At 45.3% G+C, this 27,392-nt stretch overlaps 1 protein-coding gene across 2 annotated transcripts in view; it reads left to right on the top strand.

Moving 5' to 3' along the window:
* The window catches only part of PRXL2A (peroxiredoxin like 2A), a 57,647-nt gene that overhangs the window by 4,432 nt on the left and 25,823 nt on the right, over nucleotides 1–27,392 (top strand). The window contains exons 2-3 of one of the 2 annotated variants that reach the window (XM_075349026.1): nucleotides 12,517–12,640; nucleotides 25,017–25,196. In XM_075349026.1, coding sequence (XP_075205141.1) covers nucleotides 25,019–25,196 — 178 coding nt within the window. In that variant the 5' untranslated portion in view covers nucleotides 12,517–12,640; nucleotides 25,017–25,018. The remainder of the gene's footprint in view (nucleotides 1–12,516; nucleotides 12,641–25,016; nucleotides 25,197–27,392) is intronic. The other variant, XM_075349024.1, reaches the window with a different exon arrangement.

Genomic DNA, 27,392 nt, shown 5'->3' with positions numbered 1-27,392 from the left:
ATTGGCTGCTCTGCAACCTTTCAACAAACTTTATTCAAATGACAAACTGAAACAGGAACCCGTCGTACAGGTAAGTCTGTTCGGTGTGCAGCACCAGACAGTGCTCAGTACAGACTCCGCGCTTTACAGTCCGGGCTCGCTCATGTCTAATAAGGACTGCGAGCGGAGGACATTTCTCTGCACATGCTCATTATAGTTAACGTTTCTGGAACGTTTTGTCTTGTTAATAAATCCTCCTGAAAGACACTTTCTGCCCTTACTGTGTATCTAATGGGCTAAGAAAAATAAAACACTTGGGGCAATTTGTTTCAAAGCGGATACACGTAAGACCATTTGAAATACAATTAGCAAAAGATAATAGATTGTATACTCCTCACATGTATAAAAGGTTAGTGTGTCATTGTGGCCATGACTGTGGCCCTGGCTCTCCCTGGGCAAACACAGCCTCCCAGTGCCGGATGGCATCTGATTATTGCTTTCAGGAAGAATGACCATTGATGGAAACATATTGGCACATACCGCAACAACGATTGATTGGAAGTGCGTAGTACATTTTAAGTCAGATTTGGTGATCAGTTTTTGTTTTTTACTAGCAAATAAGTGTCCCATCCACCTTTGGACCCTAAACCACATAGGAAAATGAGCTATACACTGTGTGCAGAATTATTAGGCAAGTTGTATTTTAGAAGATTTTTTTTTATTATTGATCAACAACTATGTTTTCAATCAACCCAAAAGACTAATAAATATCAAAGCTTACATTTTTTGGGGTTTGTTATTGCATGGCAGAAATGTTTATTTCTATATTTTGTGCAGTTATATTGGTTTACCTGATGAAAATAAACAAGTGAGATGTAAATATATTTGGTTTTTAATAAGTTGCCTAATAATTCTGCACAGTAGTAGTTACCTGCACAGATATCCTCCTAATAGCCAAATCTAAAAACAAAAAAAAAAAAAAACAAACATCAATTACCAAAAATATTAAAGTGAACCTGTCATCAGAAATGTAGCTATAAAGCTAAAAGCTCCCCCCTCTGCAGCTCCTGGGCTGCATTCTAGGAAGTTTCCTTTAGTTTTTGTGGCCCCTTTTATTCCAAAATAAATACTTTACAAACTTGTACCTTTTTCGTATGCAAATTTCTTAAATCTTCCATGGGGGCGGGCTGCCTGATGTACGTTGCTGTCCTCCTGCCGATTTACGCCGCCCCCGAACACTGAATTTCAAACCTCAGGACGCCGCCCCTGGGCGCCCGTGGTCCCGCGCATGCGCTGTGCTACTGTAGCGGTGCCGTGCACTGTGACCGCTAGTGACACTTTGCGCGGGCACGAGGTTATGGGCGGCGCTGTGAGTGTCATCAGCAAGTGCCGCCCATAACCTCGTGACCGCACTTTCCCTTCTTCCTCCAGCGTTCTGCGCAAACGCTCGCTGGCCAGATGACCGGACGTCACCTCCTTCCCATCCTGCTCAGCAGCAGGAAATAGATGGGAGGAGCGGACGGAGCAGTCGGTGCCCGCGCAAAAGCGTCACCAGCGGTCACACGTGCATGCAGTGCACGGCACCGCTACAGTAGCACAGCGCGGGACCACGGGCGCCCAGGGGCGGCGTCCTGAGGTTTGAAATTCAGCGTTCGGGGACGGCGTAAATCGGCAGGAGGACAGCAACGTACATCAGGCAGCCCGCCCCCATGGAAGATTTAAGAATTTTTTGGTTTTTAGATTTGGCTATTAGGAGGATATCTGTGCAGGTAACTACTACTGTGCAGAATTATTAGGCAACCTATTAAAAACCAAATATATTCCCATCTCACTTGTTTATTTTCACCAGGTAAACCAATATAACTGCACAAAATATAGAAATAAACATTTCTGCCATGCAATAACAAACCCCAAAAAATATAGCCACCTTTCTTTATGATGACACACTCAACAGCCTACCTACCATCCATAGATTCTGTCAGTTGCTTGATCTGTTTATGATCAACATTGCGTGCAGCAGCCCCCACAGCCTCCCAGACACTGTTCCGAGAGGTGTACTGTTTTCCCTCCCTGTAGATCATACATTTTATGAGGAACCACAGGTTCTCTATGGGGTTCAGATCAGGTGAACAAGGGGGCCATGTCATTATTTTTTTTTTTCATCTTTTAGACCTTTACTGGCCAGCCATGCTGTGGAGTAGTTGGATGCATGTGATGGAACATTGTCCTGCATGAAAATCATGTTTTTCTTGAACGATACCGACTTCTTCCTGTACCACTGCTTGAAGAAGTTGTCTTCCAGAAACTGGGAGTTGAGCTTCACTCCATCCTCAACCCGAAAAGGTCCCACAAGTTCATCTTTGATACCAGTACCCCACCTCCACCTTGGTAATGTCGGAGTGGAGCTTTCTGCCCTTTACTGATCCAGCCTCTGGCCCATCCATCTGGCCCATCAAGAGTCACTCTCATTTCATCAGTCCATAAAACCTTTGAAAAATCAGTCTTAAGATATTTCTTGGCCCAGTCTTGATGTTTTATCTTATGTTTCTTGTTCAAAGGTGGTTGTTTTTCAGCCTTCCTTACCTTGGCCATGTCCCGGAGTATGGCACACCTTGTGCTTTTTGATACTCCAGTAACGTTGCAGCTCTGAAATATGGCCAAACTGGTGGCAAATGGCATCTTGGCAGCTTCATGCTTGCTTTTCCTCAATTCATGGGCAGTTATTTTGCGCCTTTTTTGCCCATCAAGCTTCTTGTGACCCTGTTGGCTATTTGCCATGAAATGCTTGATTATTCGATGATCACGCTTCAAAAGTTTGGCAATTTGAACACTGCTGCATCCCTCTGCAAGATATCTCACAATTTTGGACTTTTCAGAGTCCATCAAATCTCTCTTCTGACCCATTTTGCCAAAGGAAAGGAAGTTGCCTAATAATTAAGCACACCTTATATAGGGTGTTGATGTCATTACACCACACCCCTCCTCATTACAGAGATGCATATCACTTGATTTACTTAATTGGTAGTTGGCTCTTAGGCTTATACAGCCTTGGAGTAGGACAACATGTATAAAAATTGTCATGTGATCAAAATACTCATTTGCCTAATACACTGTGTGCAGAATTATCGCCAAATTAATCAAGGAACCAGTGCAGTTTTAGGCCTCATTCACATGTTAGTGTTTAACACATGTGGGAAAAATAATGGTATCGGCATACGGTCCGTGTGTCTCTTTACCATCAGTGTATCATCAGTGTACGATCCATGTGGCTGTTTTTACCATCAGTGCACAATCCGTGTATCCGTTTCGTTGTTATTAGCGTGTCATCCGTGTACGGTCCCTTTTTTTTTTTTTTTTTTTTTTTTTTTTTTTTTTTTTTTTTTTTACATTGGTGTGTTTCAGATAAATAGATGATGAAACTTCACCTATACTTTTCAGTGTTAAATATGCACAGTAAACCGACTGTATGCTGATATCATCGTATACTATGTTTTGGGGTTTTTTGTTTTGGGGGGGGGGGGGTTCGTGGACACAAACTTTTATTGGTTCTTTTCCTCCGCCATACTGGGAGGTGGACCTGACATGTTTCCCTGTGCTTTGCACATTTGCACATACAGTCTGCAAAACATACAAGACTTGTAAGGTATATCACAAGCAAAACTGTCAATAATTTTTGCAAATATAACATGTAGCCACTATAGTCTATAGGGCTGTTGACATGTCTATGGTGTTTTATGAAATTCCCCCCCCCCCCCCCCCCCATACTACTTACATGTTATTATGCACTTCCATTTGTAGGATAGCTGAGTTTTGCAGTATAGTAATCAGTGAAATCTAACACCTCCATACACTGCAGACAACACCGGATCCTCCTTTACACAGGGGTCGTGTTGCAGGTCCTTTCCTTTCCTTTGCATCAGTTCATGATGACCCTGATGAGAACATGCGCAGCAAATATTTCACTACAATTCTGAGAGTCGTAGTCCTTCTGTCTGCTAATGGCCATTGACCATTCTTTGTTCATATTTGTTTAACTAGTTCAAGACCAGAACGTTTACCACCCACTACTGACCAGGCACATTTTTGGGATCTTTTCATGCATCCGCTTTAGAGAGCCTATAAATAAATAAATCAGATTTTGAGTAATTTTTGCATCTAATTTTCATAAGATGGAGCTTAATTTTTATGTTGCTGTCATATACTATTTTTTTTTTTTTTTCTTTTATTTTATTTTACACCACAAGCTCTCTGTAAGGTGAAAGGAGACCTTTTTTAGGCAGCTATTTAAGTACTGCAATATTTTATTTCCCTTGTAACTGGGGCTGGGATTCTAGTTACAGGGGAAATGCAGCCTGATGGTAGCATAGCAGAGCTATCTGTGTGCCATAACCCAGCAGTTCCTTCTCCATCCCTATACACATGATCACATGACTGTAGACCGTGATCGAGAAGGTACAGACAATGAAAAAAATGGTACAGTCTGTGTCTTCTCTATGGGGACTCTTAATTTTTAATGGGGAGGCCTGAAACTGGTCAAGAAGAGCATACAGTTCTATAGTTCTACAGTTCTCCTATCTTTCTTCCTAAGGGCTTGGCCTCAGCTTCTCCTTGGTTGTCTTCTTGAGGACAAAGTCCAGATGGGTAAACAGACTAGTTTTATATACAATGACTAGGGTGCCATATCCTCTTCAATAAACTGTACGTAGCAAGCTGAAAAATAATCATAAACCTCATTGATTAAAATAAAAAACAATTTACTGCCTCTTTCACACGTCTGCGTAAAACACGTGTTTCATGGTCTCTGGTGTAGGTCTGTGTGCTGTCCCTGTGCTATCCGTCTAAGGGGAAAACTTTTCTCCTTGCGGAGACTGACAAACCAATCTGGCTGCCAGTGAGGAGACTTATAGCTGCATTGCTCCTACAAGGCAGTGTCATACTGGAACTAGAATGCTGAATCCAAGCATACGTTTTGTCGAAAGATCGGATGCTTGGTTGCTGAAATATCTTTAATGAAAGTTACAGAAAAGCACTGCACCTTTTGACTGACGTGTGCAGCGGAGTGGGTCTATGTGGGTCAGCTCCTTGGTGTATATTCCTCCTCCTGTGTCCTCTATGGCAGGCTCCCTTTTCTTTATTTAAATATTGTGCCGTGCCTCCGTGCTGGTGTTATCGGAGCCTGCGCATTGCCACAGTTAGGCTATGTGCGCACGTTGCGTAATTACATGCAGTTACGCTGCGCTTTGTAGCAGATTGTGCAGGGGCCGTGCGCACGTGACGTCTTAGAGCGACATGTCACTTCTTCCGTGCGCTTTGCCGGCAGCTCCTGCTCTGTCTATGGCAGGAGCTGCAGGCAGAGCGCATGGAATCGGCTTTTTTTTTTTTTTTTTTACTACGGACATTTTCGGCAGCGATTTGAAGCGCACGTGTGCTCTTCAGATCGCTGCAGAAATTTCTGCAGTGAAGTACGCAACGTGCGCACATAGCCTAATTGTGTCTTCATTACAATGGTGCTGCAGTCTGCCCATGTGGAGAAGGCTGAGTGGTGTGTGTGTGTGTGTGTGTGTGTGTGTGTGTGTGTGTGTGTGTGTGTGTGTGTGTGTGTGTTTTTATTATATTTTTTTTCATATCTCCAAATGTGCCACTGCTGCTCATATGTCTTCACCGCAGTGTCTTCAATAAAATGATGTAAGAGATCCTGGTATGCGCATGCTCGGACTCCAGTGCCATTTTAATAAGGACATAATTACTGTGGCAGTGCGCACGCGCCGGTAACTGCAATGGTGGCACGATATTTAAATAAAGAAAAAAGGGCAGGTAATACAAGATGCAGAAGGAGGGAAGTATCCGAGGACCCGACCCACAAAGGCCCACCCTGATGCACATGTCATTCAATGGTGCAGTGTATTTCTGTAACTTTGATTACAGATATTTCAGCAACCACGCATCTGATCTCTCTACAACAGGTATGCCTGGATTCCGCATCTTACTGCCTGTACGGCACTGCCTTTACTTCACCCATCACCTGACCCCCGGGCTCCGTAACCTCGGGGATCTGGTGATGTCCCATCAACTTCCTGCTCACCTGACATCACCGCGGCCGGCCCCAGTCTCTGTGAGTCAGTGGGCTGTGGGCGGAGTTTCACCGCTCATCACAGCCCTGCGTGTCCCCTGCTTGAGCGCTCTGCAGTGAAGGAGGAGTGAGCAGGGAGATGTGGGGGCCACAATATGTGAAACAACTGAATACATTTAAAAAAAGCCACCACAAAACTAAACTATTTATAGCTGCAGGATTCCAGCAAAATTGTCCGCAGGTTTACCGCAGATATCATGTGACTTACCTGCAGAAGTCCCAGCCTCTATCTCCATAGTGGAAGGCCGGGAATTCAGCAGGTATTTTCCCATAAATAATTGACATGCAATTACGTGCGTCTACGGGATATCTGCAGCATATTCCGCAGCCGCACATACCGCAGCATGGACACACACTCCCTATGTCCCATAGGATAACATGGGGAGTGTCTGTACTTGCTAAAACCTGCGGATTTATCTAGAAAATCCAGATAAATCTGCAGGTTTTCCGCAGCTGATTCAGCTTTTATCTGCAGGGAAAACTGTTAAAGGCTTTGTGCGCACTGGAAAATGGAATTTTCTCAAAATTCTGCAAGCACTGAAAGATTACCGCACCCGCGGTAAAAAACGGTGGAAAACCGCATGTGGTTTGCCGCGGCTTTACCACAGTATTGTTTGCGGTATTGCCGCGGTTTTGCCACGTGCGGGTTGGTACATGTGCTTTAATGCATTCAATGCAATAAAGCACATTGAGAAAAAAATAAAAAAAATTCCGCATATAGATAAATAGAGAGATGGTTAGAGGGATAGAGTCCCTGTGAGCACACGCTGCATTTCTCACGGTCAGTAGTGAGTTCAAATTACCAGCCGTGGGAAATGCTCTGCGGTTACCTGTGCTGTCTCGCTGCGAGGCTGCATTCAGCGCTGTGTGTCAGTCGCAGCTGGATGTAAGCATCGGAGGACGTGGATTACGCCGGAGCGGTGTGTTTCGGGGGGGTGGGGGTTAATAAACGGGTGAACCAGGAGCTTTTTTGTGTTTTATTTAAAATAAAGGTTTTTTTCGGTGTGTATGTGTGGTGTGTTTTTCTTTTTTTTTTTTTTTTTTTTTTCCTTCGGGTTGATCATGTCAGCTGTCACAGACGCTGCCACGATCAAGCCTGGACTTAGTGGCGGCGATCCGCCGCCATTAACTCCTTATTACCTGGATCGCCACCGCATCACAGCATCTAGAAGAGCTGGGGACACTCCGGTACTGCCGCATAATGCATGCGATAGTCCCGGGGCAGCTGCGGCTGATATTCTCGGCTGCGGGAGGTGTGAGAGAGGCGGGGGACATTAACCCTGCCCCTCGTCCTCCCTAGCCTGAGAATACCGGGCCGCCGCTGTGTGCTTACCTCGGCCGGAAGGTAAAAATACAGCGGAGTCCGTGTGTGGTGGTGTTTTGTGTTTTTGTTTTTTTTTTTTTTTTTTTTTTTGTTTTGTTTTTTTTTCTCTATATTTCCGATTTGCTTTCTGTGTGTATTCTATATGTCTGTGGTCTGTGTTCTGTGTGTGTTTACTCTCTGCTCCGCTTCCTCTTCCTGTCATAATGACATCACTTCCCTGCAAACCGCAGGCAGCGATGAACATTATGTCCCCAAACCGCAAAATACCGCATGGAACAACGCAGTGAACCGCACAGCATTTGCTGCCTGTGTTATTCCCTGCGGGATTTCACGATTACATTGCAGTCAATGGAGTGAAATCCCGCAGCGACGTGCAGAAAAGAAGTGACATGCAATTGTTTTTGCTGCGGGAAGCCCGCAGCAAAACATGCAGCTGTCAAATTCCGCATAGTGCGCACAGCATTTTTTTTTTTTTTTTTTTTTTTTCCCCCATAGGTTTTGCTGGTGATTCACTGTAGAGATGTTATGAACATTTTCTGCAGCAAAACCGCAAGAAATCCGCAGGAAAAAACGGTAAGTGCGCACAGGGCCAAAGGGTTAAGCATTTTCCGTGGTATTTAAATTATTTTTTTAGTTTACTATGCCATTATTGGTAGAGATTAGGGTTTCCAGATGTCACCTGCTTTAATCATTTGTGACTCTTTGAGAAGTCACAAATACACTTCCGGCCAGATTCCCCCCCCCCCTCCCCCCCCACCCTTCTGGAGACATTTTTCTGTAACTAGAATATTTTTGTGCAACTGTGCAAAATGTGACTGCGCTAAGAAGTCATAAAGGTTAAATACAGAAATAAAGATAATTTGTGACTTTTTAGGAAATGTATGAACCATGTGCACCTTTTAGGAGGATTTGTCTAAAAAAAAAAAAAAAGGCAAACACAAGACTAGAAAGCAAAATGATTAAAAAAAAATAACAAACCTGGGCTCTTTTGTGTTAATGCATAAAAAAAGACACTATTTTCTAATAATTTACTTTGAGAGCCTAAGGGCACTTTCACACTGTTTTCTCCTCCGTTCAGTGGTTTCAACGGGGCTTATGTCAATCCCCCTGCAAAACGAGATTCAGACTTAAGGTACTTTCACACTTGCGTTCAGCGCAGTCCGTCACTATGGAGAATAGCGCAGTCCGTTAACGCACTGCGCTATTCTCCATAGACTTGTATGGACGACGCACTGTAACGCAAGTGTCAGCGTTGCATCCGCTGGACGACGCAGCTTCTTTATTTTAACGCTGCGCCGGGCGGGAGGAACGCAGCATGTAACGTGTTTTTTTTTTTTTTTTTTTGTTTTTTTTTTTTTTGAGCAGCGCAATCCGTTGGCTTTCACTGCGCATGCTCTCTGGCTCCCTGCACCCGTACCCAAGGTAAATATCGGGTAACCAAGCAAAGTGCTTTGCCGGTATTTACCCTCGCTACGTGTGCAGGGAGCCCGACACTTTCCCGCTTGGCTCCGCTCCCTCCCGCGCTCCACTCCGCATGTATGTATACAACACACACACACTCACCTGTCCTCAGCGCCATGGCCCGCTCGGCTCCACACACTCCTCACTCCGCCCCCCGCACACATTCTCGGCGGACGAACGATCAGCTGAGCGCCCGGCCGCCGGCATGTGAGAGCGCTCAGCTGATTGTTCACAATAGTCTGCTGCCGGTAAAACTGTGAAGAAGGAAGAAAAAAAAAAAGCTTTCCGTTGTTTTGTACGATCCGTAGCATCCGTTGTGCCACTATATGCAACGCATCCGTTGCATCCGTCACACAACGCAATGCTACGGAAGCGATCCAACGTAAGGGTGAAAGTAGCCTTAGGGCAGCTTCTCACTTGTGATTTTCTCGGATGAGTGCAATGCGAGCAATTCTCGCATTGCACTCGGACACCTGTTAATCAATGATGCAGCTCCCAGTTGTAATTTTTTTTTTTTTTTTTTTTTTTCTCTCTTCCCCCTTGACCAAATTGGACTGAGAAAAAAAAATCGCAGCATGCTGCGATTTGGAGAGTTTCTCGCGCAAGTCTCTGCAATGATTCTCTATGGAAGCGTGTAAAATAAAGGAACACGCACCACAACGTTCACATGCGTTCTCTGTTGTATTTAATGTCAAATGTGAAGACATGATAAAATAAATTTATCAATAAAGGATAATGGAACAATGTTCAGCAGCATGCAGTTTAGCTGTGAGATCAAAAATAGCTACTGTTCCATTGAGCCACGTGGGGGCGAGATCATTTACATGAGCGGACATGTCTAAATTATTTAATGTTTGTAGGGAAACATGCATCCTAACGCATCACACACGCATTAAACACGCACTGCTATCATGATAAAACTCACAAAATCGCATAACAGTTGCATAGCATACTGATCTTAACGTGAACTAAACTCATCTGACTTTTTATCATGGGACCGATTTTATCGGACCGATTTTACACGCATAAGTGTGTTTCCAGCCTAATATGTCCACAAGCCCACTTAGGCTATGTCCGCATTTTGCGTCGTCCTAGTTGCAGTTCTAAACCTATCCTCTGGCAGAAATTGCTTTTGACAAAGTTGCTTTTGGCCACAAACGCAATAAAAACGTGTGCGTTTTTAGCGCTTTTTACATGCTTTTTCATTGCTTAAACTCCGATGCGTTTTAAAACGCATTAATCATCCTTAAAATGAATGCGTTTATGTAGTCCAAAACGCATGTTTTCTGCACCTAAAAAGCAGGTAAAACACTGGATGTTTGTTGCTTTTTGCAACTTCTCATTGACTTCAATGTTAGCATAACTCAGCACAAATGGCAAAAACAATTGACATGCTGCTTCTTTGAACGCTGAGTTTTTGCCCAAAATTATGCGAAATTAAACGCAGCGTTGTGAACTGCAAAGTGCGGACAAGACATCCACTTTTCCCATAGACTGCTAGAAAATGAAAACGCTGCAGTTAAAAAAAAAAAAAACAAACAAACCTGAAACGCAGGTAAAAACGCAAAGTACGGACATGGCCTTAGGCTACTTTCACACATCCGGATTGAGCAGTGCGGCTCAATCCGGCTGTGAAAACTATGCAACGGATGTGGCGAAAACACCGCATCCTTTGCATAAGTTTTTACATGAGGCCCGTCCGTTTTTTTTTCCGGTTGCGGCATGCTACTGAGCATGCGCAGTGGAAAAAACCGCATGCGGCGAGCGGATGCGGTTTTTTCCACATCGTGCCGCATCCGGCCTCCATAGGTATGCATTGAAAAATGTGCCGCAGCGGCCGGATGCGATGCGGTGTTTTTTGCCGGAGCAAAAAACGTTGCAGGGAACGTTCGATCCGGCCGCGGCATCGGCTAAATCTGCCGCATGCGGCAAAAACCGGACCGAACGCAAGCCCCTGCAGCACAATACGGCACTAATGTAAGTCTATGCAAAAAAAAAAACGCAACCGGCGTTACAAAAGCCGGTTGCGGTTTTTCTGCAGAACGCCGTATTGTGCCGCAGAGCAAAAATCCGGATGTGTGAAAGTAGCCTAACTGTAATGGTGCAGACGGAATCCCTGTGTGCTTAAGGCTACTTTCACACATCCGGATTTTTGCTCTGCGGCACAATACGGCGTTCTACAGAAAAACCGCAACCGGCTTTTGTAACGCCGGTTGCAGTTTTTTTTGCATAGACTTACATTAGTGCCGTATTGTGCCGCAGGGGCTTGTGTTCGGTCCGGTTTTTGCCGCATGCGGCAGATTTAGCTGATGCCGCGGCTGGATCGAACGTTCCCTGCAACGTTTTTGCTCCGGCAAAAAACGCCGCATCCGGCCGCTGCGGCGCATTTTTCAATGCATACCTATGGAGGCCGGATGCGGCGCGATGCGGAAAAAACCGCATCCGCTCGCCGCATGCGGTTTTTTCCACTGCGCATGCTCAGTAGCATGCCGCAACCGGAAAAAAACGGACGGGCCGCATGTAAAAACTTATGCAAAGGATGCGGTGTTTTTGCCGCATCCGTTGCATAGTTTTCACAGCCGGATTGAGCCGCAGTGCTCAAACCGGATGTGTGAAAGTAGCCTTATCGTGCACCATTTTCAGGCGTATACGACTACTGGAGGCGGGCATTCAAATGCAGTCTATTACGTATGGGTGTCCTCCTCTGGTAGGCCTGTAAGTCTCAAAGTGTTGTGTGGCAGAGCACACGGTAAGGCTATGTGCGCACGTTGCGTAAATACATGCAGTTACGCTGCGCTTTGTAGCGCAGCGTAACTGCATGCGTCATGCGTCCCCTGCACAGTCTATGGAGATTGTGCAGGGGCCGTGCGCACGTGGCGTTTTAGAGCGCAGCGCTTCGGCTACTGCCGAAGCGCTGCGTAAAAAGAAGTGACATGTCACTTCTTTCCTGCGCTTTGCCAGCAGCCCCTGCTCTGTCTATGGGAGGAGCTGCAGGCAGAGCGCATGGAATCGGCTTCACTACGGACATTTCTGCAGCGATTTAAAGCACACATGTGCTCTTCAGATCGCTGCAGAAATTTCTGCAGTGAACTGTACGCAACGTGCGCACATAGCCTTACTCCGTCTGCTCCATTATGCACTGACAGGCCACTGATTAAGGCTGAATCCCATTTGGCGGTGGGTACAGATGTAAGCCGTGACTGGACAGAAAACAAAGCGCGGTGTGATAGGGCCTAAGGTTACTCGTTCTAGTTAATGCACAGAAACTGCTCACCAGTGATAGTCCATTATTGGTGCATAGCACTGGTAATTGGGACGATTCTGAGAAATTAGCACTCATAATAGTCTAGATGTTCTGTTTCAATTTCTTTATTTAAAATAAAACAAAACTGGAAGTGAATGCAAAGTGAGTGATAGGTATGGTGTGAGCAATTCAGGATGAAACAATAGATATTGTTGTTAGCAAGGAGCATGTACTGTGATAGTTGCCAATAATAAACTGAAAGGGCCCACACCTGAGCCGAGCCACCTGACTATTCTCTTATCAGAACTTACAATATTTTGAGGAAGTTGATTTCTCGCCAGACCCTTGAAGCACCTGTCTACTGTAATGTCATAATAGGAGCATTCATCTCTGAAATGACCATCAAGCTGTGGACAAGGAGAACTATTGGGAAGACTCATCAGATGAGCCAACAAAGACATCCCATCTCCTATCCGGGTGTGTACTGGTGTCTTGGTGCCTGGTAAGTCAAACATTTTCCCCAAAAACTCACTGTCATGGGCGTTACTGAATGCTGAAGAAAATGTATCGTTCTTCAGCTTACAACAACCAGAACTTGTGTTTGGAGACCAGAGCATTTCTTCAGTGTTGACTGGGTAGAAAGCGGTGGGTCCTCATTTCACCAGCGAAGCAGATCTTGGACTGTCAGGTGCAATTTATTAGGCAGATCATGTTATTTGGAATGAAATGTGGCGTGCATCAGTGGCACCTTTTGGATGCCACCATCTCCAGTTTCCCTATGTCCATGCCATAGTCATCAGTGTTGATGAACTCCTAAGTTTCCTGAGGTGAGCGATGCCACAAAGTTTCTACTATATTTTGGTACACTATGGGGTGAACTGTGCTACTGAGTTACTTTTAACCAGTTATTCTGCTGCACACTCACCAGCTTAATATTTATTTATTTTTTGGACAGCTAATCTTATAAATCCAAAGAGGTTTTACCAATGTGTCAGGTAAAAAAAATTAAAAATAAAAAAAAATCACACGTACTACTTGATATACTGATATGAACACCATACCAGTATTCACTGAACAATTGAAGCCTCGTCCAACCTTAAAGAAAAAATGGAGGACTGACCTTTTTAAATAAAAAAAGTAAATTTTTAAGATCTGTGTCCTGAACAGTAGGCAACACTTATGTAATATACTGCATATTTTATTTTGATTTTTTTGTATTAGTTCTCTATAATCGAAATAATTCTCTCACGACAAATCTAATTGTAATAAAGTTCATGTTTTAGGGGAATAACTAATATAAGATGTCAGTGTGAGGCAATGATGTTTGCACCTTTTCTGCATCTTTAAAAAAAAAAAAAATTGGAGTTCTGGAAGCAGGATTTATAAAGTCTAAAACCATCCTATGTGTATTGTGATTGAAAGACTTCAGAGTAGTGATGAGTAAGTGTGACGCCTCTGGACTATCAGGTCATCTCAGGGTACTGCACAAACTGCCCTTCCGTGCAGTATTTCGCCTCCCTCTTGGTTCTGGGTCCTGCTGACCATCCTCCTTGACAGGTCCAGAAACCTAGCCGCAATCCCCTGCGACCGGGGGTCAGACTCCTCTAGGCCCAGACCACCGTCTGCAACCTAGACAGCTTCTCTTGGGAGCCACCAATCCCAACCACCTCTGAGCTCCTCACAGCTTGAGGGCCACTTCCCAACTCTCCAGTCACAGACAGACTGACTATACTACTCACCTCCCCCAAATGGGCGACTCTATTCCACTCAAGCCGTCCACTGGTGTGCCTGGTGGGTGTAGTGCAGTGTGTATCTAGGATTTGATTTGCTGTTGGAGGCAACACCATAAGATAGGTCTGGCACTGTCACTGGTCTGGGACCGAAGGCACGGCAGGGTACACGGACCCTAGGTCGGGGAGAAGCTTCAGGCAACCCAGCAATTAACCTGAGGAGAACAGAGCCTTTATGATCTGTTCCCACCCGCTCCAGAATCGGAGCACTAGCGCAACGAGGGGGATAGGGCCTTCCAACCAAACTGTCCCGAAAATCCCAAGCGTGAACCGTGAGAGCAGGCTCCCACACTTAGCCACAGTGGGGAGCGGGGCCTGGCAAGTGTCAGACTACTGGGCCACCACGTTGAAGTTAAACTTAGTGCCAGGAGGCAAGTCATGGATCACCAGGCAACACCATAGGGGATGGGACCCGGACGTGCTCCCCTCAAGCGGCAGCGATACCCTGAGATTTAGTTTACCCGGTTGTCAGCATCTGCTTATTGACTGAGTGAGTACGTGAGTGACCCCTGCATCCCCGAGTCCCGGGGCCTTTCCCTACTTATGGAGGGTGACGACACCTTAGCTGCCCTACTCAATCACCCCGGGTACTCCCAACAGCAGCGGTGGTACTCCCAATTACCGTACACCATGGGGGACGTCACGAACTGTCTCTCCCCTGTAAATACCCCCCCCCCCCCTTCTTCATTCGAGTGTGGTCCCTAGCCCCCAGGTCCGGAGACCCTCGAGCCACGAATAATCACCCCCGGATCCGAGCGGTTCGAACTGCTGCAGGGGTGGCACATAATCGTCCATGCCACTGCTTGATACTCGGTGGACCATCAGGATGCTTGGGTACATTCATTACTTGATTGAGTATCACTGGTGCTTGAGCGCCATTCTAGAGTCCCCGCTCTGCATGTTTCTTGGCTGTTAGACAGCCAATCAACATGTGGGAAATTCCTGCCGTACACTGTAATGCCGTAGCCATATTGGCTATTGGTATTACTGTGATTGGCCAGCTACATTGCGTTATCGGGTTTTATATTTGACCCAATAATGTGATGCTTAGAACACACTCCTGAAAGCAGTTCAGGGAGACTTCATCTAGGAGGGAGAGCTTCGATTAGAGCAGGCATATAGGCAGTGTTTAATTTCTATTGCAGTAATTGTATACCACTGCGGCGCCATTACAAAAAGTCTATTCAGGGCTACATACTGTCTTTTCTCTAGTAAAACCGCTGTTACCAGCATCCAGTGTAGGAATAGCTAGTTGAGGAGGCATAGTTTTGAAAGGCATATAGGCAAGGTATATTGCCTTAGAGTATGTGCACATAAGTGTTTGTTCAGGCCTTCAAGCAGCTCAGCACACCACAACCCTGCACAGTGGTATTTTCCACAAGTACATCAACTACATAGAGGAAGCATAGTCCATGTAGAGTTTTATTGCACACCTGCGCCTCTTGATCAAGACCACATAGGTGGAAACATCGCCTTAAGCGGGCTTTACATGCTACGTTGGGGTAATGGATTTTGTGACGCACATCCGGCCGCTGTAGCGATGCCGTTGCGTGTGACACCTATAAGCGTTTTTTTTTTTTTTTTTTCCCCATCGTCGCAAAAAACGTGCAAAATCGCTCATCGATGACATGGGGGTCCATTCTCAAATATCGTTACTGCAGCAGTAACGAAGTTGTTCCTGTGGCAGCACACATCGCTCCGTGTGACACCGCAGGAACGAGGAACCTCTCCTTACCTGCCTCCCGGCCACAATGCGGCAGGAAGGAGGTAGTCGGGATGTTATGTCCCGCTCATCTCCGCCCCTCCGCTTCTATTGGGCGGTAGTTCAGTGATGCTGCTTTGACGTCACTGTGACGCTGAACGAACCGCCCCCTTAGAAAGGAGGCGGTTCGCCGGTCACAGCGACCGTCGCAGGGAAGGTAAGTCCGTGTGATGGGTCCGGGCGATGTTGTGCGACACGGGCAGAGATTTGCCCGTGTCGCACAACCGATGGGGGCGGGTATGCACGCTGGCGATATCTGTACCGATATCGCAGTGTGTAAAGCGGCCTTTAGTCTCCCACGTGTGTGCTAAAATTTAAAAACTTGAAATAAAAAATCTATTCATACAAGCATCTTGTGTGCGGTGGTTTACATATTTTCAGTTAGAGTACTAAGTAGTCAAGCTTTGTAGTGCTCGCTCATCACAAGTCAAGAGTAGGTATCGAATTCTTAAATCTTACAAAAAATTCATATTCTCCAGAACGCAAAATTATTTTTTTTTTCCCCCTTCCCCCTTCCCACCCATTCCACATTTCTTATGCTCCAGAGACAGGAGAGACCTTTTGTGCATGAGGATCATGCAGTTGATTCTATGATTTTCAAAATCGTAATCTCTGTGGCTTTTGTTGAGTACTTAGATGGGTTGTCCACTACTTGCACAATCCCTTCTTAGGCTATGTGCGCAGCATGCGTTTTGTTGTTTGTGTTTTTTTTTTTTTGTTTTTTTTTTGCGTTTCTGCAGCATTTTAAGCTGCAGCGTCACATTGTTAAATTGCATGCGTTCTGCTTCCCCAGCAAAGTCTGAGAATCATGCAAAATCTGTGTGCACAATTCTTTTTTTAAATGCAGAGTTTTGATTGTCAAATTTTTGACAATCTCTGCATTTAGAAAAGCAGCATGTCAATTCTTTTGTCCATTTTGGCAGCGTTCTACACCCATTGAAATCAATGAGCTGAAGAAAAACGCTACCAAAATGCTAAGCGGTGAGTTTGCGTTTGTTGCGATCCGCATGTTTATTTAACATAATAAACGCAGGTCTCCCTCTCCCTTCTCCCATACTCACCGTTCCACGATCACCAGCACGGCGTTCACACTATGCTACTCCTCTTTTGAAAGTGCCGGCCGCTCATTGATCTCTCGTATTCCCTGCTTTCCCCGCCCACCAGCGCCTATGGTTGGTTGCAGTCGGACACGCCCCCACGCTGAGTGACAGCTGTTTCACTGCAACCAATCACAGCCGCCGTTGGGCGTGTCTATATCGACCAGTAAAAAATAAATAAATAATTTAAAAAAACAAAAAACGATATGCGGTTCCCCCAATTTGGATACCAGCCAAGGTAAAGCCACACAGCTGAAGGCTGGTATTCTCAGGATGGGGAGCTCCACGTTACGGGGAGCCCCCCCAGCCTAACAATATCAGCCAGCAGCCGCCCGGAATTGCCGCATCCATTAGATACGACAGTCCTGGGACTCTACCCAGCTCATCCCAAATTGCCCTGGTGCAGTGGCAAACTGGGTTATAAGGAGTTAATGGCAGCAGCCCATAGCTGCCACTAAATCCTAGGTTAATCATGGCAGGCGTCTCCCCGAGATACCTTCCATGATTAACCTGTAAGTTAAAGAATATAAACAAACACATCCAAAAAATCCTTTATTTGTAATGAAAGACAAAAAGCACCCTCTTTCACCACTTTATTAACCCCTCAAAAACACATCCAGGTCTGATGTAATCCATGCAAGGTCCCACGACGCTTTCAGCTCTGCTACATCGGAAGCTGACAGGAGCAGCAGTAGAACACTGCCGCTCCTGTCAGATCCATGCAGCAACTGAAGTGAGTCGCGCAATCAACTGTGCTGTCACTAAAGTTACTCGCGGCCACCACTCTCAGGTGGAGGACTACAGCTGTGGCCGCGAGTAACCTGAGTGAAAGCACAGCTGATCGTGCGGCTCACTGCAGTCACTCAGGGGATTTGCGATCACAGGCGAGTCCTTCACCTGTGATCGCAAATCAAGCCGCGGCGCACAGTCGCGCAATCACAATGAAGTCGGGTGGAGTTCATATGAGCTCATTCTGATCTCGCGGCACTGTCTCGCAGCCAGCCATGGTCTTTTTGACAGTGCGATCCCACTCAGCTCTGCTGCAAGTCTATGGGGATGCTGCAGAGCCGAGTGGGACCGCACTATCAATGTGCGTTCTGGATGCTTTTCCCACTCTGTCTATGGCAGAGCAAGCATCCAGAACGCATGAATTCTGCAGTAACAATGCATCTCAGAACGCAGCTTTTCGTCTGCGTTCTGAGACGCACATGCAGTGACTTAAACGCTGCAGAATAGAACGCAACGTGCGCACATAGCCTTAACCACCATATTCCCGAGTAGTGGATAACCCCTTTTTAAAGGCAACCTGTCACGTGTGCCCGGCACCTGCATATTCAACCCTGCTGCCATGAGGCATTTTGTTTTCAGTCACTGGGATGGCGCAGGCTCAGTCACTGCTCTGTGTATAAAGAGTGGCAGCTGGACCCACCCCCCGCACAGACTGACAGGGGCACAGCATTAGCAGAAGATTGCTCAATGCATTTGCAGTGAGTGAGGCCGAGCCCTCTTTTGCTGTCAGAACTTTCTGACATTTGACTTCCCAGCAAAGTCTATGAGAAGTCAGCTTTTTCTATGTGCATGTTGCAGTTTGTCAGCATTTTCTTTTTTAAAAAAAAAAAAGTTTGACCATAAAGAAGAAGCATGTTCATTTCTTTCTTGCGTTTTTGTCAACATTTTTCACCCATTGAAATCAATGAGGGTTTAAAAAAATGCAAGGAAAAACTCAATGAGGGTTTAAAAAAATGCAAGGAAAAACGCATACTATCAAATTGATGCGTTTTACCCGCTGTTTTGCCAACAAAAACGCAGCTCACCAACTTGGTTCCAGAATGACAAAAATCAATGCTGGAGTGATTTTGGCATGTCGGTGTCAGTCGCTGTCTCTCTCACTCTCTGGCCAGGCACTACTTGCTCACCTAGTGAGTATCACCGGTTGTCACACTGCTTCCACGGCCTCTCATCTTCTTCTGGACTGGTTCATTAGGTTCATACATATTCACTCCCCCCGTCTGTGACTGGTTGCAGTCAGACAGCTGTCACTCAGCATGGGGGCATGTTTGACTGCAACCAATCACAGCCACCAGTGGGTGTGTCTACATCGTACAGTACACTTCAGTAGCGGCCTGACCCTCACAGCAGTGAGCCTGTGACTTCACTGCTGCAACACACGCCATACTGTGGGACCCATAGATGTGATGTCATGGGTTCACCCCAGTTCATTCTGACCGCTGAGGCTCTGTCTGTACTCAGAGCTGGCAGTCATGCTGTATGGCCGCTGGCTGTGTCAGGATAGGGATGTAGCAGAGCTGAATCGCCGTGGGACCTCATGTGGCTTACGTCGGACCTGGAGTAGTGTTTGGGGGTTAATAAAGTGAAGAAAGAGGGGGCTTTTTATTTTATTTCAAATAAAGGATTTCTTTGGCTGTTTGCGTTTATTGACTTTCACTTACAGATTTATGATGCGGGGTGTCTCATAGACGCCTGACATCACTAACCTAGAGCTTAGTGCAGCTAAGGGCTACCATTAACCCCTTATCCCGATTGCCACCGCACCAGGTCAATCTGGAAGAGCTGGGTCCATCTTATGGGTGCGCCACTTTTTGGGCAGCTGTGGGCCGCTATTGTTAGGCTGGAAAGAGCCAAATAATGATGGCCCTTCCCACCCTAATATCAGCTCCCAGTTGTCTGCTGCACCTTGGCTGGTATTCGAAAAATAGGAGGACCCCATAATATATATATATATATATATATATAAATATGTATGTGTATATATGTATGTGTATATATGTATGTATGTAATATAGATATAGGGTGTTTTTGTTTTTTGTTTTTTACCCGCAAAATTTTAAAAAAAAAATAGCTAGCCAAGCCGGCTATCCCTCTCTGTTCTTTCTTACTATCTCATCTATGTGTTCTTATTATCTATTCATCTAGCTATTCTTTCTATCTATCATCTAGTCTATTCTATCCATTATCCTATCATATTTTGTTTCTCCTTTATAAAACGCAATAACAAAAACGCACCTACATTGCAAGCGGGGTTTTGTATATTATTTTTTTTAACATTTCCAGGCTCTCTGACAAGGTGCAGTTTTGGTTGCAGTGTGCGCATTTAACCTTAGTTGGATTCTGGCTGGAAGTAAGGATATTGCACACTTGTGGTCAGATGACTGCCATTCCCGACTCTGAAACCGGCCAATCCTCACAGTGCAAGGTGCGTGCGTGCGATGTGAGGATTCGTAGAGTGACTGCAGACTTATGGATTTAGACAACCCCTTTAATTAATAATGTCTTTTCTAGCTCATCACAGTCTGTTTTGTGTAAGTCTTCTGTGACCTGGATTCCAGTTGCTAGCCGGCCCATAACTCGAGCATTAGAGTTACAATCTCTGAACGGTTTAATGCAAACTTCCTGCAATTTTCTACTTATTTTGTAGAAGTTATTTTTCTCGTAGTAAAATTTCTTCATACGACCATTACAGTTCTTTATGCCTTTTGTATTAGTACATTTGCATCCAATTATATTTATATATTTTTTTTTTTTTTTTTTTTTTTTTTTTTTTTTTTTAATGAAATTCTCCAGTGCTTCAGAGAAAACCTAGTTGTGGCCGGGGACTATAGACCGAGATGAGTTTTTCGCAGCTCACGGCCAGCTTCCTCCCTCACCGTTTTAGTTGACTTGCACGTCTCTAGCATGAGTGTTCATCAGAGAAGCGGTCAGTCACCTGGAGTGGGGAGAAGGCGACTAGTCCGATCTCACCAGATAGCTGGATCTCTAAAGTGTGTTTTGTCAGAGCATTACCGGACAAACCCTTTTTAAAATGATGTAGTCCATTTTGTATAATTAAACAAAAAAAACATACATATACTCAACTCCTGTACTAGTGCTGCTCCAGTGACGTCTGCCCCGTGGTTCCCTTGACATTGGCTGCAGAATCTTGACCTGTGCAATACTTTACTCGCCCGGCTTTCTTCAATAAATGAGAATTTAGAGAAGCGGGCTGATACCAGTCTGCATGTGACTGCCAGTATGGAAATCTCATATATGCAGTCTTGTGACCACCCACTTGCACGCAGAATACATGGGAATCGTGACTGTGCATTGTGTACTGCAGACTTTCAGCCTGGACAACCCCCTTTAAATGAAGACCAATGGCCTTCTCGGTACTGCATGGACTTTCTTAAAGAAAAGTGGCTATCTATTCTGGCATATTAGAGGGGATTCTGTCAATCCTTATAAGAGTTGAGCAAAGTTATTTTCAGGATTCTGATGCAGTGGCCAAGTTGGTAGTCCACCATGACCAGATCTTTGAGCTTTTCCTACCTACCAGCATCCTTGGCGCTTCTAATTAGCAGGTCTGGTGGAACGTCATGCGTGCTTCACACCGCAGTGATATCATGGTGCGCTGTCTAGTTAAAGAGGTGATTGCTGCCAGCAGGTAGTGGCTTGTAGAGTGCCGGGCCTGTGGCCCCGGGCTACTGACATGGCCACTAGACCATTGTGCTGCAAATCTTTTAATCAGCTCTCCCTAATTCTCCTTTTTAAATACTGAATTTGGCCCACCCTTGTGAGTTGGCATCCAGTCTTCCCTACTGTAGAAGTGTCCCTGACTTTAGCAATGTGATCTGAATGCCGGAAACTTCCTTGTGTGCTTGTATGGGACAATGCCATGGAAACATGACGTTCTCGTGAGATTACAGCCCTATCAGATGGGGATAAAGACATATGATCTTTGTCCTCTTTAAGTAGCTCAATGCCAAGTCATCTGGTGGCCGGCAGGCATTAGAGCAGCGTAATCTGTAATCTGCATACAGAGGAATTCTGGAATAAACCACTATCCGCCAGGGTCGGGTGACATGAGTGTATTTTACATGAACCCACAATACCTTGTTATAGAATGTTATATCAAATTATACAAATATTTACCTGTTTGTCTCCCCATTTGTATCTGCATTTAATCCTAAAATAAAAATCTGTATACAGCTGCTCTACATCCATATACAGATCCCATATACAACAGAACGGGGCAGATGTGCTGTAGAAGAAATACTTTTGTTGTCAGACGGCCTAGCACTAATCTAGGACGGGTAAAGCACCTGTATTTGCTGTTAGTATTCACAAGTGTTAAAGGGGCGTCCTGAAAATAAGGCTCAGCCCATTTTTTGCTTTTTCTTCTATATTAAAATAGAGACTGCTTCCTTCCGATGCCTCAGTGAATCGCCTCCATCACTGCACCGGTCTTTGTTTACATGATGCAATAGCATACCTCCCAACCGTCCCGGATTCTGCGGGACTGCCACGATTTTTCAGGTCGGTCCCGCACTCCCGCGGCTCACAGCTGATGTCCCGGCTCCTCCCCTCAGTGCAGTGAATAAATTATCATCTGCTCTGGATTTTCGGGGCGGCCAGGACTCGAACCCGTGGAACTGTGAGTTCTTTGTTTCAAAGGCAGCAGCTCTACCACTGAGCTACTGCCTATATTGAAACCAATAGGAAGATTTTGTTATCTTGACCTCTATACTACAGGTGAGACACCAGAAGCAGGTTATTCAGCTGCAAAGATGGATGGATGGATGGAGGGATGGATGAATGGAGGGATGGATGAATGGAGGGATGGATGAATGGAGGGATGGATGAATGGAGGGATGGATGAATGGAGGGATGGATGAATGGAGGGATGGATGAATGGAGGGATGGATGAATGGAGGGATGGATGAATGGAGGGATGGATGAATGGAGGGATGGATGAATGGAGGGATGGATGAATGGAGGGATGGATGAATGGAGGGATGGATGAATGAATGGAGGGATGAATGAATGAATGAATGGAGGGATGGATGAATGAATGAATGGAGGGATGGATGAATGAATGGAGGGATGGATGAATGAATGGAGGGATGGATGAATGAATGGAGGGATGGATGAATGAATGGAGGGATGGATGAATGAATGGAGGGATGGATGAATGAATGGAGGGATGGATGAATGAATGGAGGGATGGATGAATGAATGGAGGGATGAATGAATGGAGGGATGGATGAATGAATGGAGGGATGGATGAATGAATGGAGGGATGGATGAATGAATGGAGGGATGGATGAATGAATGGAGGGATGGATGAATGAATGGAGGGATGGATGAATGAATGGAGGGATGGATGAATGAATGGAGGGATGGATGAATGAATGGAGGGATGGATGAATGAATGGAGGGATGGATGAATGAATGGAGGGATGGATGAATGAATGGAGGGATGGATGAATGAATGGAGGGATGGATGAATGAATGGAGGGATGGATGAATGAATGGAGGGATGGATGAATGAATGGAGGGATGGATGACTGAATGGAGGGATGGATGAAGGGATGGCGGGAGGGATGGATGGATGGATGGCGGGAGGGATGGATGGATGGATGGCGGGAGGGATGGATGGATGGATGGCGGGAGGGATGGATGGATGGCGGGAGGGATGGATGGATGGCGGGAGGGATGGATGAATGGCGGGAGGGAGGGATGATAGAATCTGTCGTGTATCTATATATCCCTCTATCTATGATTCTTAGATAGAGGGATAGATAGATAAATACTGTATCTCAATGTAGGTGAAGGAAAGAGTCAGATTCATTTGTTCCCATAAAACTACTATAAAGAAATGAGGAAAAAAATACAAATACAATTTTTTTTTTTTTTTTTTTTTCTCTTTTTCTCTCTTCACCACCTTGGATTCAAACCAGCAACGTTCAAAACTTGTGTCCAGCAACCTCCTAGCTTTCCTAGCTGTTGATCGAATAGCATTGACCATGTCAGAGGGAGGATTACACAGGACACAGCATTGTACAGAGCAGCATCTCTATGTCCTGTATTCTAGAGAGAGAGGAAAAGAGGATTTTTTTTTTTCTTCTAATAAAGTTACTAAAAATTCTAAAAAAAATAGAATGTAATTTTATTACACTTTTTTTATAAAATAATAAACCTCACAAATCAGCAAATAACATGGACATATTTGGTGTCCCTGTAATCGTAATGACCTGAACAATACAGCGATCAGCTTATTTATGGGGATCGGTAAATGGCGGGGAAAAAAAGGCGCAATTTATTATTTTTCTTTATTAAAACCCATAAAAAATGTAATAAAAATGGATCACTGAGGCCGTGTTCACACATAGCGTAAATGCTGCATTTTTTTTCTGCAGTTGTCCGCGCCACGAGTGCAATAACAATGTTCTCTGATTATTGCGTGTTTGCGGTATTTTTTATACATTGTCCCCCTTATTTGATACATGTTTGTTGCTGATATGAATCCTGAAGCTTATAAAGAAACACCAAATCCGCACAGTTCAGCGGCGTCTTTCCACGCACCAGGGGCGGAGATTTAAGGACGTCTCATCCACTTTGCTTGGACAATTAGTCCATATTCACATGTAGTGTAAATGCCGCATTTTTTTTTCTGTTTTTTTTTTTTTTTGCACATTTATTCTGCTGTGTTTAATTGTCCAAGTAAAGTGGATGTGATTACATGAAAAGACGCCGCTGAATTCTGCGGCTTTGTGTTTTTTTGTTTTTTTTTTCTCTGGAGGTTTCTATGTGGAGCTTAAAAAAAATGCAGGAAAAAGCTTCTCTGTACAATAAAAACACTTAAAAACGCAGATTCCCATCTGAACCAAAAACACATTAAATAATGGAGAAAAGGCAGAAAAAATGCAGCAAAAATGGAAAAACCAGAGAAGCTTGTTATTGTGTAGTTTGGTGCAGACAGAAACAATAAACAGAATTTATGCAACGTGTGAACATGGCCTTATAGGCACAAATAAGCAACATGTCATATAGTGACAAATAGAAATATAAAAAAATTCTGACTGCTATAAATATGAATGAACAGTCCGGGGCATCTGCTGAATGACCCTTACTGCCAAATGGGTGTGGCTAGGGGTGTGGTCAAAATTTGCCGCGGCGCGCTGTGCGCGCCGCATACTTTGTCCCTCTTTCCTTTCTTAAAAAGTTGGGAGGTATGCAATAGTGACGTCATCAGCACTGCAGGCAATCACTGAATTCAGTGGTATGCTGATGTAGATGGCACGAGCTGCCGAAACACTTTTCAGGATCCTCCAGGTGACTTGTTAGTGAAGACACACCTGCAATATTACAGTGAAACATGTTTAGTATGTGCTTTACAAGTGCCAGGCATTGTAGCCTTTACACAATAACATTTTTTCCTCATTTTTCTTTCAGAGATGTGGGTCGTGCCAGAATCTGAGTTTTTCACTATGGCACTGTGGTCGATCAGCATTGGAGCTCTCGGAGCAGCAGTAGTTGGCATTATTTTGGCAAACACAGACTACTTCCTCCCGACAACGGACAAGGCTACCCTAGAATATTTAGAAGACACAGATCTGAAGCCGATATCAGATGGTAAATGCAATGTATAGCAGGATTAGAGTCTGAAACTAGGTTACCGTATTTTTCGGATTATTAGACGCACTTTTCCTCCCAAAAATTTGGGAGGAAAGTGAGGGGTGCATCTTATAATCTGAATGTAGCTTACTGGGGGTGATGGAGAGGGGTCGCAAGAGGCCGGGGGAATGCTGCGGAGGCTGGTGCGCCTGTGCAGGGTCAGCCGCTGCTGTGCGGGGTCTCCAGATACTGCAGCGGCTGTGCGAGGTCTGTGCATGGTCTTCGATGGCTGGTGCTGGGGCTGCTGTGCGGGATCTCTGGCAGCTTTACCTGTGCTGCGGGTCCGGCAGTGAGGACTTCAAATAATGCCACCCGGAGTCTGCGCATGCGCAGTCGGAGCTCTCGGCTCAAGATCTCATCTGCGCAGGCGCCGCCTCCGGCCCATTGATTTCCCTCCAGTGGCCTTTAGGAAAATGGCGCCCGGACGTGGCGCTTGTACAGATGAGATCTCGGCTTGCCATTGAACCTAGACCTAAATCTGTGCTTACTTTGGGTGCCATTTCTCTGAAGCCCTCACTGTCCGCAGCTGCAGCCACCGCAGCCCTAGCCTCCGCTGTAGCAGCAGCTGTCGCAACCAGAGCACGGCAGCCACAGTCTCCGCCGCTGAACCAGCACAGCCCCCTCTACCATAGCTACTGCCCCCTCCGGTAACACCCCACCGGATTACAAGACGGACCCCATTTTTTTAATTTTTTTTTTTTTTTTTTATTTTTTTATTTTTTTTTTTTTTTCACCTTTTCTCTGAATTTGAGGTGAGCCTTATAATCCTGTCAGTTCTAAAAGGCACTTGATCTGCAGGCAGCGAGTTTATTGAGCAGGTAATCCAGGAGATTACTCTGTAGGTTTGTGGGAAAAGATTCAGCATCGCTTGTATTAACGTCTCCATTACTCTGCTGAGGTGTCCATGATGCGTGAGACCACCTACTGGACACCTAACCTTGGAAAAAGCAGGGATGTAAAGGAATCAAATGCTAGCTATAATGAATCTCTCCCACAAAACCATACATGTATTTATTTTACTCACTATTAATTCCACAACACTTTACAGATGTGAAAATCATAATCTAAATTCCCTATCAGTATGTCTTTGGTGTTTGGAAGAAACCCATGCAAGCACAAGGAGAACTTACAAACTCCTTGCAGATCCAACACATCTAGCAAGGATCTCAGAGCTAACCACTGAGCCACTGTACCACCCCATATTTCAGTCTGTTCATCTCCTGCTTTCTAAAATGTGCTAACTGCAGATTAGATGCCAGTACTTTTAGAAGACCAGGTTCCCTTTAAAGAAAGTGACTGTGCTGTTTTTGGTTTATAGTCTTAAGCCCGCTTTACACGCTGCAATGTATCTTACAATGTGTCGGCGGGGTCACGTCGTAAGTGACGCACATCCGGCATTGTAAGTTACATTGCAGTGTGTGACAGGCACTTGCGATTGAACGGTAAAACGTTCATCGCATACACATCGCACCTTTCTCTAGAATTGCACGTCAGATTTTTCATCGTACCCGGGGTAGCACACATTGCAGTGTGTGATACCCCGGGAACGATTAACAGATCTTACCTGCGGCTCCCGGCCCACAATGCGGAAGGAAGGAGGTGGGCGGGATGTTTACGTCCCGCTCATCTCCGCTTCTATTGGCCGGCTGCCGCGTGACGTCGATGTGACGCCGAACGTCCCTCCCACTCCAGGAAGTGGACGTTCGCCGCCCACATCGAGGTCGTATGGACTGGTAAGTATGTGTGATGGGGGTTAATCGTATGTGCAGCACGTTCAACAAATTAAACCTGCCGCACATACGATGGGGGCGTTGCAAATCGTATGCGAAATTGCAACGTGTAAAGCAGGCTTTACACCTGCAATCCTTCGATCACTTGTATACTGCAGAATATGATGGAATTTCTGTCTCCTTTTGGCGCTCAGCTTTTGCCAGAATTACACAGGAGTACCAAGATATTAATCAAAGAACCTTCCTTAGGCCCCCAGTGCCCCGCAGTCGTGTTGTGGGGGCTGATGGGAGCCAGTTTGTGCAACCATTGGCATGCATTCTGTTTAAATCCTGCCATCAAAGATTGACAGTGGCTTTTAAATGGTTAATGGCAGTGAAGTAGCTCAGCTCTTGTTGTATGGCGTGTGCCATGTGTGGAGAGCTC

This window comes from Anomaloglossus baeobatrachus, chromosome 5, assembly GCF_048569485.1.
Source record: "Anomaloglossus baeobatrachus isolate aAnoBae1 chromosome 5, aAnoBae1.hap1, whole genome shotgun sequence".
NCBI classification, from domain to species: domain Eukaryota; kingdom Metazoa; phylum Chordata; class Amphibia; order Anura; family Aromobatidae; genus Anomaloglossus; species Anomaloglossus baeobatrachus.
The sequence above is the reverse complement of the archived record's forward strand: the minus strand, read 5'-3'. Positions and strand labels throughout refer to the sequence as shown.